Source organism: Citrus sinensis, chromosome 2 (assembly GCF_022201045.2).
Source record: "Citrus sinensis cultivar Valencia sweet orange chromosome 2, DVS_A1.0, whole genome shotgun sequence".
NCBI classification, from domain to species: domain Eukaryota; kingdom Viridiplantae; phylum Streptophyta; class Magnoliopsida; order Sapindales; family Rutaceae; genus Citrus; species Citrus sinensis.
In genome coordinates, this window is record NC_068557.1 from 7472232 (window position 1) to 7484245 (window position 12014).

The window sequence follows — 12014 nt, forward strand, 5'->3', positions numbered from 1 at the left end:
ATAAAATGTTATTTCGACAACTTGAAATGTTTCCATATAGAATGATTAGTCTCTTTAAATTAGTTAGATGTTGAATCTGTATAGTCTTGTTATGTACTGAATTTGCTGGCATCAAATAGATGATATGTTGCATTTTTGTGTTACTACTAGTCAACTACACTTTGCATTTTCTATTTACTAAATTTTAGCTTTTTCTTTAACATTAATAGCATTTATTTATGTTGTTTTATTGCATTACAATGTTGTGCATTATGATGTTGAAGCAGTAGTTGATGGCAAGGTGACTGAGATAGCTCCTGAAAATCAATTTTCTGTCAACCTCAATGCTGATCCTGAAATTAATTGGAATGAACTAGATGATGTTGAAGAAATTAACAAAGAGAATAATATGACACAATTCAGCATTGGGAGTGGTTATTTACTCGAAGATGATATGGTAGTACACTTTAGCTCTGAGAATTCTGGGAAAAATGGCAAAGGTTCAATTGACACAATTTATACTTTTAAATCAACTTCAAGTGATGAAGAGAATGCAAGATCAGATGATGAATAACGTGACTATGTTCTTAATGATTATCAGTCAGGTGATGAGACTGGTGATGAATTTGATTCGTCTGGTGAGGAAATTGCTGCTTGTGTAAGATATGACACCAATTCAGGTGGATTTGGGTTCACACAAGATGGAGATAACCTTGTTCTACGGCCTGGTCAGCTGTTTGTAGATGTTTATGAGTTTAGGAAGGTGTTGAGGGTATATGCCATCAGAAATGGGTTCAGGTTTTATAGACTTAAGAATGAAAAAGCTAGAGTGACAACTAGATGTGCTAAAGTCAGGATGTACATGGAGAAATCATGCTAGTCCAAACTGGAACAGCAAGTCATTCCAAATTAAGACCTTATGTGATGTTCATACATGTGGTGGGATTAATGATGATAATAGAGAAGCTACTTCAACTTGGATTGCAGCCACTTATCATCATATCTTCAAGTTAACTCCCGAAGTCAGTGTCAAGTTGATAGCAGCTGATCTTTTGAAAAAGTATGGCGTTGAGTGCAGTGTGCATAAGTTATACAGAGCAAAACAAAAAGCACTTGAGTTACTTGGCCAAGATCAGAAGAAAAGTTACAACAAACTGAATAAATACCAACAAGCTTTGATAAAGTATAACCTTGGATCCACAGTAGCTATTGAGAGGGAATTGAATGGAGATACAGCTCATTGTTGAGTGTTAGAAAGTGTATATTTATAAAAGAGAAAATCGTCATTTTACATTTCAAATCTTACTAACACCCTTACTTTTATGTATTTAAGTCTCTTGTAATTTAATTATGTGTGTTTTATTTTAATTAAGTATTTTATGTATTTTAGGGGTATCATTGTCATTTCATAATAAATGAGAGATCAGACAGCAAAACGGCTATCACATTTGAACTCAGGACAGTCAAAAACCTTAGGAAGAGCATAAAAGGAAAATGACACTGTTCACATGTACGGTACTATTCACATGTACGATATTGTCTATGTTACTGTTCACGACACTGTTCACATATATGGAACAATGACGTGGCATTGACCGATGATGTGGCATTGATTGATAAGGTGTCACGATCCTATTGGACTAAAATTCTTATGTACTGTTGATCAGTGACGTGACAGCATGTTAGTAGACTAAAAATCGTGTGTACGGTACATGTATATACACGGGATTATTTACAACCAAATCGTGTCACTATTCAAGCCGCCTGACTGTTCAAACAGCGTGGTCAAACCGTGTGGTCAAAGCACGTACTGTTGATTGATGACGTGGCGCAATCCTGAGCGTCCAAAATATTTTTAATCCGATGACCATGATTTACTCAATGTATCTATAAAAAGGGGGCTCTCCCCCCTTAATTTGGCATCCCTGAATTCATTTTTTAGTTTAATTTTCTGTAATTCCTTCTCCATCTTGTATTTTCTACATATTTTAATAAATTCTCATTTTGCCTCTAGTTCAATTATGAGTAGCTAATTTTCTTTGAAGCTTGGGTTGAAGGTGATGTCTCAACATGTGCCATGGGCTTTATTTGATAAATTTACTTTCTCTTCCCCTCTAATTTTTGTGGATGTTTTGACTTTTCGTCGACAAATAGTAATAATATTGTCTAGATACCGCACTGGTTTAACTGGCTCCCTAGTACAAAGTTATTATTATTTGGCACGATAAGCCCTTAGCACCATATTGATTAGAGTGTGGTTCATGAGGAGTGGATAACCCCGTCATGATTTAATTGGCACTAATAAGGAATATTTAGCCCATGGTGCGTGTTGATGCATATCCAAATACCCAAGTGCTTTAATTATAATAGTTTCCACTTTAATTTTATTCTATCATTTCAATTTAAAATTTAGGATATCACAACTCATTTTTACCATAAATTCAACCACCCACTTAGAAAATTAATTCTACACATAATTAAAATCCACCTCCTCCTGGGATCGACACTTGTTACCATTAATCTATTCTGCAATAGATTCGTGCACTTGCTAGTTCAATAAAATTTGCACAACACTCATCCAGTAATCAAAAGATTTTTCATGATGCTTGATGCAAGTAGGAGAGGTTTTTTTTTAAGGTTGTAGACAATTTGTAGGGGTTGATGGCTGCCATCTAAAGGGGTCATATAAAGGAGTTTTATTGACTATAATTGGGATTGATGTTAATTATGGTATATATCCACTAGCCTTATGTGTAGTAGAGAGCGAAAACACTTACTCTTGGGAGTTTTTCATGGCAAAACTATATGACCAGATTGGTTGTAATTGTGGAGAAGGCTTATGTTTCATAAGTGATCGGCAAAAAGGAGTGATCAATGCAATTGATAGAGTGTTTCCTAATGCAATCAAAAGATACTGGTGTAGGCATATTCATGCCAATTTCAAGCAAAAGTTTCCTGGCACTTTGTTGAAAAAGGTCTTTTGGAAGGCATGTAGAAGTCCAAACTACTTAGAATTTAGTGAAAACATTGAGGAATTAAAGAAAATCAGTGATGCGACTCACCGAAGGCTCATGAACATTCCAACTGTATATTGGGCTAAACACACTTTTCCTAACCACACCAAGTGTAATCATGTGACCAATAACATGATTGAATCGTTCAATGGTTGGATCGACAGTTTTAGAAGCATGCCTATTGTTAGGATGCTCGAAGAGATAATGAGAAAGATAATGAAACTTATTCATAAAAGGAATGAGGATGCAAAGAAGTTGAATGGACATCTACCACCTCTTGTTAGGAGAAAGGTTGTGGAAGCAAGAACTGCATCGAGAGGTTTAATAGTGATATTTGGTCATGAAAATACATTCGAAGTGATGGAAGATCTCTATAAAGTATTTGTAGTAGATTTAGGTAATAAAACTCGTGATTGTGGGGAATGGCAGATACCCAGCTTACCTTGTAAGCATAGTGTTTATTCCATTGATGCAAAAAGGCTCAACATTAAAGATTATATCCATAATTATCTAAAATGTCCAGCTTTTATCAACACCTAAAAGTATCAATACTTTCTTTTGCCTGATGAGAAACTGTGGCCACTGGTTCTATATGATAATTTGTAGCCACCTATTATCATCGAGTCTATTGGCCGACCATAGATCAAGAGGAGGAAAGAAGCTGATGAACGAGTTACATTCAAGAGGCGTTCAAGTGTCAAATGTTCTAAGTGTGAGCATTGGGATCATAACAAGAGAACATGCAAAAGAACAAAAGTATCTAGCAAACAAGTTAATTATCATCTCTCTTTCATTTAGTAGTTAAGTTTAATTAATTTAATTGCTTATGATGTAATGGGTGTGGCATAGGCTGTGAATGGTGAAGGTAATTCTAGTTATAATCAGCCTATAACTCAAAGGGTTGCATGTAGTGCACTATCTCAACCTACTGTCCATGACAATTGTGATTTTTATTCATAATTCTTTAAATAATTTTAGTAATCAACATCTATTTTTTTAATTTTCATATATAAGTGTTTGTTTTATTCATGCCAGGACATGTTACTCAAGAATGAACCCATTAAAGTGATGGCATCCAACATGTGAAGCAGATCAAGACTATTCCCACTAACTAATTTTTTGAAGGGATAAGATGATACAACATCTTGTCATGGGCAGAAGAATGGAGCTGGTGTATCATCTTTTACTCAGACTAACTATAGGTTTGAGCATTTTGTTATTTTGTTTTTTGTACATGATATTATTTGTGATGCCAAAGACAAGTAATGTGATAAGCTTGCTTGGTGAATGCCTGCAAATTATACATGAGTTTATAGGAAGCTATTTATATTCAGCTGCTTCATGCTTTGTGACGGCTACTTGAATGTAACTATGTATGATACTGCTTAAGAATTTTAATGCTGGAATGCAATTAATGGATTCTCTTCTCACTCGTTCTGGATTGGTTTGCTTGTTAGTGTTAAAGTTTTACTCACAAGTTAATTTTGCTACTGTTAGTAGATAGTATTATAACTAAAGTATTGTAATCCCTCTTATTTTTAGTTATATGTGCAGAATGTTTATGTTAAGTTATTACATAGGAATTGCAGTATTGAAGACTAGGCCATATGCTCAAATCAAACAGGATACTTCACATTATATACACTTAGTTAGCAAAGATAAGCATTCTGAAAATAGAGCATTACAAGTTCATTACATTTTCATCTTATCATTACTCATTGCAGTAGTTAGAGTACAACTTATTAAAGAATTCATGCTAGTAATTTAGGTTCATCACTTTAGGAAAAATAACCACAAGATCACTCAGTAAAAAAAATAAGGCATTCAAACAGAGCACAGCCTTCAGTAGCTCACATATCACTCCACCTTGTTCGGTTTTCGTTGAAGTGAGTTTATGCACATCACTTAGGTCTTGGTCACAAACATTTTGAGTTTGATAAGTTTTTTTTGGTAGAATCTTCACTTCATTTAGGGCACTTAGTATTTCTTCAAGTTCTACATGCACTTGTTATTGTGGTACTGTACACTTCTATGACCTTCAAAGAATGCCCCATTGTCGAAATCACTTGGTTATGGACACCACCACTGGAAAAAGTCACAGACATCATAAGGACAGTTGTAGAATAGCTTGTTTGGATTATCTTCAGTCTTTGAAATCTGAACAGCAGTACATACTCTGCAATCACATTTCAAGTTCCTGAACTTGATTAGATTTCCATTAACTTGACTCCTCCATTTCATACTGCCTTTATTATATCTATTCTTCTTGTTAGTTACTGTACTTCAGCCCTTTGAATCCATGTTGTTGAGATTGAAAGATTAAGAGAAATGTAGTTGAGTTTGCAAAGTGTTAAGAAGAGGTAGGGATGCTTGTAAACAAAGCTCTGTATTTAAGCCTTTAAATAGGCAAATCTATGGCAATGTGACCGTTGGGATCCAACGGCCAAATTGCAACAGTGAATATTATCATTTTATTTGTTGAATGCGATTGTAAATAACCCAATTTGAAGGGGTATAATGGTAATATTATGGTTGTTATGGTTTTCGCGCCAAATGTATAGCATGTTCAGTCTTGAAAATCCAATTGGGGGTATTTCACTCTTTTTGAATTCAACTAACAGTCAAGTACAAAATTAACTGACGGTATGGGGGTCTTTACTAATAAATGGATCTTGGTCATCTAAGCACAAAAGACCCAAAGCTCAGGGAAGGAAAGTAAAAATTACCCATAATAAAATTTAGCTAATTAGCTGTTAGAAATATCAGTACACTCGGTCCGTTTATCATTTTTTTTTTCAAATTAACAAAGTAAATTGGACCGTGTGTATTTTTACTTTCCTCGGCTTTCTTTAAATTTTTTATAAGATTAACTAATAAAATTATGTCATGTTTACAAAATATTATATTATATTTTTGTTGACTGGTTATATATAGGTCTACATAACTAATTGTAGGACCATAAGTACAAACAAAGAAGTCATAAACTCATAAACATAGAAGTTTTACCCACCTCGGATTATTTTCTCGGTCAAATCCATTTTAAATTCGGTAAGTGTATTGCTTCTCAAGTATGCATTGGCATATGTCATATAGATTTGCGTATTGTTGATTGGAAAATTAAAATAGATATTTGAGAGAATTGATTTTGGAATTATATTTTGGGAAAATATTCATCGTCTACCCATTTTTTCCAACTTTTTCAAACATACACAATTCTTTCTTTTTTTTGGGTGGAATCCACCTAAAGTTACATTTTATTTCACTTTTCCACTTCCGTTTGGAATCCGTTAAGAAAAGTAACGGAAACTTAAAAAAATGACAATTTTACCCCCAAAATGAAAATTACAATTTCACCTAAAAAATACAAAAAAAATCAGATTTAATGATGAATATCATTATTGGTATGTTAATGAAGTACAAAAAAATCTTAACTACTAGAGATTATAACTCAATGAATAATAAAACTCTACTTATTTTAAATTCAATTGATGGTTTGCGAGATTGAGCTATTTTTAATACTACTGTTATAATTTAGTATTCTAATTATAGACATATTAAAAAAAAACCCTACATTTGATGGTTGTACAATTAATTTCTTTATTGACCGATGAGGAAAATAATTAGATTTAATCTGATTACTTTTTGTAATTTTTAAGGTGAAATTGTAATTTTCGTTTTGGGGGGTAAAATTGTCATTTTTTAAAGTTTCTGTTAGTTTTCTTAACGGATTCCAAACAGAAGTGGAAAAGTGAAACAACATGTAACTTTAGGTGGATTCCAGTCAAAAAAAGAAGGAATTGTGTATTTTTAAAAAAGTTGGAAAAAACGGATGGACGGTGGATATTTTCCCTTATATTTTTTGGATCAATGCATTGTGTATGATCCAATAAATTGTTTATCAATGACTAAAGAAATATGAACTTGCTACTTACGATTGTTACAAATTGAATTATAATCATATTGCTTTAGGTCATTTACCAATGTCAGTAATTGATGATTTTACAATTTGAACAGTCTTGAATTCGCCTCAAGAAAATAACAATACACCTAGTCCAATTTACTTTGTTAATTGAAAAAAAAATTAAAGAAAACTGACAAAAATAATGAGACATCTGGTGCAATTTACTTTGGTAATTTAATTCGTTAGTTTTAGGTTATTTACCAAATGTCAATAAATCTTTTTAGTTTTGAGTAATTAAGGTTTAGTTTAATATATATGGTTAAAGGGATAAGGTTGATTTTTGGCTTGGTCAATAACTTAATTGGTTGATGAGAAGCACAACTTAATTTAGTTTAAACTAAAATAATATATAGATAGAAGTTTTTTGGAACTATATAGTATCTTCTAAATCATAAATTTTTAATTTTTAATTTTTTAACTAATTAGAAATAATTTATTTGTGTTGTTTTGCTATTTTGCAATACTAAAAGTAATGAAATAATAATAACCAAGATAATGTTAACATAAATATTTCTTTAATATTGATTTTGATGATAACAAACTTGATCAAGATTGATTTAATTTTTAAAGGCTCAAATTATTTTTTCATATATTTTCATATTATAAAGGTTTTATATTCAATGAAAAGTGATTTTACGATATTAATAATTTTCATGGTTTAAATTGAAAATGTTTTGCGAATTTTGAAATTAACAAGTATTGATTAAAATTCTGAAAGTGGACTTATTTGACGAGTTTTATAAAGTTTTGGGTCATAGTATAATTTTAAAAACTTTTAATTGTGGAAAATAGCTCACTGTAGCAGTCACTGTAGCAAACGGCTAATCGACATCTTGATGACGGCTAGCCGACATCGAACAGAATTGAAGAGTAGCCTTTGGACATTAACGGGGATCCGACATCTTGAAAACGGCGATCCAACAATTTCAAATTTTGTCCAACGGTAACTTGCTCAAGTCATAACGGAAATCCGACTTCGAGTTAACGGCGATCCGACTTCGAGCAGAAAGTCAATAACAGATATTTTTCAGCTCCAACTATAAATAAACTCAATCAAATTCAAACAACAACGATTCCAACAATTATTATTTGAGCAAATTATTGAGCATACAACTTTCATTGAGCTTTAAATTCTTGTATTCATCTCGTTTACTCACACTTTAGATTTTCATTTGTAATCAAACACATTGTGCGAGAGATTTATTTTGTAATATTCTTGAAAATCAAATTGAGAGATTGTAAGTGTTGGGATACACTTGGGTTAAGAGATTGAGGATAATCTCTTGTTGTAAAAGTTTATTGACACCTTGGAAGTCAATTGTAAGAGCGGTTGAAGCCTTAGAAACTTGCTTAGTGGATTCCTCAAGCCCGATGAGCTTGGAGGCGTGGACGTAGGCACGGTTAGCCGAACCACATAAAAATCACGTGTTTAATTTCTCTTCCCTTACTCTTGTATTATCTTGCTTGATTAAATTTATTGTTTTTGCTCTTATTAATGCAATAGATTTAAATTGTTGTGTGATTTGTTTTGTATAAGTTTTAATAACCCAATTCACCCCCCCTCTTGGGTTGCTTAGATAGTATTTCAGATAACAATAATAGCAAAATAACTCAACAATGCCCTCCAGTTGAAACAATTGCTAAATCCTTAACCTTTCGTCTGACACATCTGAGTTTATTCTACCACCACATTCTAGTAATACCAATAAAGTTGTGGTTGCCAAGGATGACGAGAGAAAAATTTATTACATAAAAAAAATTATTACAAAACCCTAATAATACCCAAGGCTCGCAGTACACTTTTTGTATCTCTCACACTGAAATTATCTACTTGTGGAGAAAACTGAGTAATTACCGAGTGAACCCAACCTCTTTATATATAGTGATTTTTTTTTGTTCAAGTAGTATTTCTTTCTAAATTTTATTCTTCCTTGAATAAGTTAAGTCTTAAAAAAATTAGTTATTCCTTAAATATGAATCCTTTTAAATAAGAAAACCACTAAATAAGAAAAATCTGGGAAATATTATAATTTAGGATTTACAAATTCTTATTAAAGAGACATATTTCCTAACAATCCTCACCTTCGCGAGTTTTTTTAATTACATAATAAAACATGATCCACCATCTATGCACATAACCATGTTGTCTCCACCATCTTTACTCCACCAAAACCACACTTGCATAGGGCTTATAAGAATCGCTCAACTATGGATGAAATCTTATACTTTATCCAGCAACTTTAATTCTTCATATCAAGAATTATCATACTCCATCGTACGCAAAGTGCATATATTCAGCTCATGTCGATCACATTGATAAAAATACCCATTCTCATGTTTGGCTTCCTTAAGCGCCCTCAACCATTAACATAAAAATTCCTCTATGCATTTTGCATAAATGCCAAACTATGCCTTGTGTACAAACCTTGTAGACCCGCGAGCAGTTACACATCCTCTTCTATAGCACACCAAAAACAATAGACTAGTCTCTCATGGAGAAAAGTGTCATACAGCTAGCTGTCACTATTAGTATTTGTATCAACTAATTTAGAGCTACTTGCCGAACATGTTCTATTCCAACAATCTTCTTTAAATTATCTTGATTGTCTATACACCTTTAGGTGTTTTGAGATTTACATTACCCTTGATTTTCTTATTAAACATATATTGGATCAATATATATATCGACTTCAATCTACCTCAAGCCAAAATTTATTCTCCCATCAAACTTTTCTATTTCTACTTCACATGTTTTGAAAACTTCATGCAAAAACTGGTTCTCCCAAACTTTTCTATTTTTTACTTCATAAGCTTTGAAAATTTCAAGCCAAAATTTTATTCTCCCATCAAATTTTTCTATTTCTACTTCACTGTTTTGAGAATTTCATTTTACTTTGCATTGCAACCTTAGTACTGATACCACTTGTTGGGAGAATTGGGCCCAGAATCTCTAAGTATTCAACCTATAAGATTAGCCTATTGAGTGGAAAGATCAACAAAAGCATAAGATAAATCAACAAAAATCAAGGTCACCGATAGAGACAAATATGTCAGTACATGTTGCTTTATCTAAAGAGTTTGCAAAAGAAAGATTAAGAAAAGCATAAGAAACAAGCACGATACACTACCAACAAAAAAAAGAAAAATCAGTGTGCATGAATCAAAGAATCCAACAGCTACAAGTGAACTTTGACTGTAAGCACTCAACATCATGATTTTAGAAAGTTATTATAATTGGTGCAATTTTAATAACCTTTTATTTTTACTACACATAATCTATGTATATAATGCGCTGATCGAGCAAATACAATAAGCAAGAAAAAAAATTATTTTCAATCAATCCTTGTGTTTTTTTGTGATATTAGAGCCTATGGCTACAAAAATACAAACTGAGCAAACTCTCAATCCAGCTATTCCACCAATGTGCAAGCCTAATTTCTATCAAAATCAACAATAAAAATTACATTTTTTCAAAGTCGTAGGTCCTACCACTTATAAGAAGCATCGATTTAGAGCATTATATCAACAATGCAACAATTCTATTAAAAACTATTTTTGCAGAAGGAAAAGAAGTTAGCAATTTGAATTAGCTATTTGGCAAAATAATGATGGATTTATCATGACTTGGCTTTGGGGAATAAAGAGCAAGGATGTAATGACCATGATTGTTGGGTGTTTTCCACTAGATATATTTGGTTATCTATGGAAGAGCACATGTTTCTTGTAATTAAAGAATATGAATTTTTGGTTAAAAAATAGCTTGTACTCCTTAAATAAGGGTTCTGAAAGCTAAAGAATTTCTTAAGATATTTAAACGCTTTGTGAAAAACTTGCCACAATCAGCAAGCCTGTGTTAAATGAATATTAAAATCATGAGCAAGTGGTAATAAGTCAAAAGTAAAAAGGACGCGTAAACCATAATAGAGTCTTTTCTAACAAGCAAGCTTAGAAAGAAATCATCATGGGATAGGCTCAAATGCAAAGGAATGAATCTTTAAAATAAACAACTAACTCAGCAAAACCAATAAAATCAATACGAGTAGCAAGAGGTGTAAAGAATTGAGTTGTGGATTTGCGGACTTAAGTGTAATTGAAAGAGATTTATTGGGCCATAGTGCAGATTGCATTCAGTTTATGGGTCGATATGCAAATAATTTACTAACGTGGCAAATTCTGTTATGGTCTTAATATAAAAAGGGTTGTTGCATAGTCTTTGGTGAGGATGTGATTTCTCTTTTGTTTCATAACCAAATTTTTCAATTTTTACTTTGATTAAAAGCTTGTAATCTCTTCTGTAATGTGTGATCAGAGTGTAATCAGTTTGAGCAATAAAAGCTTGTGAGTTTTTTCATCAAATAGTGCAGTTTTGATCAGTTTGTTAGTTTCTGAGTGCTTCTGTTTTCAGTGCTCTTGTTCTTTGTTCTTGTTTCATTCTTGGATTTTTCTTTGGTAATTTGTTCTGAAATTTCAACAAGTGGTATCAGAGCTTAGGGAATCTTATCCATGTCTCCTCCAACGCCTGAAATTGAAAAATTCACTATTGGTGGTGAGTCCTCACTTTGGGAACTGAAAATAAAGGCTCCCCTTATGCATCAAGGCCTTGAATCTGCTTTGGAAGAAAAAGATCTAGAGGCTGCTGCAAGTTCTATTCCCTGATGAGAAGAAAAACCATATTTAAAATAGAGCTCAAAGCACTTTTATTTTGAGTCTCACTGACTCAATCTTGAGAGAGATTTCTGAGGAAAAGACAACCTTAGGAATTTAGAATAAGGTTAAAGCTTTGTGCATGATGAAGTCCTTAGTCCACATACGTTTCTTGAAGAAAAGACTATACACCTTGTTAATAAAAGGAGTTTTAATTCAAGATCACATTGACACCTTTAACAAGATTATTTTTTATCTTGAAAGGGTTAAGAATGTGAAGATCAGTAATGAAGATAAAGTTTTTTTCCTACTAAGTTCACTGCCAAAGTCTTATAAAGGCTTTGTGGATACAATGTTGTATGGTAGAACATCTTTGACCTTAGAATATATTAAAGCATTTTCGAGTTTATAAGAAG

The 12014-nt window shown here is 32.5% G+C and overlaps 1 protein-coding gene across 1 annotated transcript; it reads left to right on the forward strand.

Moving 5' to 3' along the window:
• Nucleotides 1-2771: 2771 nt before the first annotated feature.
• Nucleotides 2772-3533, forward strand: LOC127900268 (uncharacterized). Its single transcript, XM_052434873.1, has one exon. It carries the CDS (start codon nucleotides 2772-2774, stop codon nucleotides 3531-3533), a length of 762 nt encoding a protein of 253 aa, XP_052290833.1.
• Nucleotides 3534-12014: the final 8481 nt, after the last annotated feature.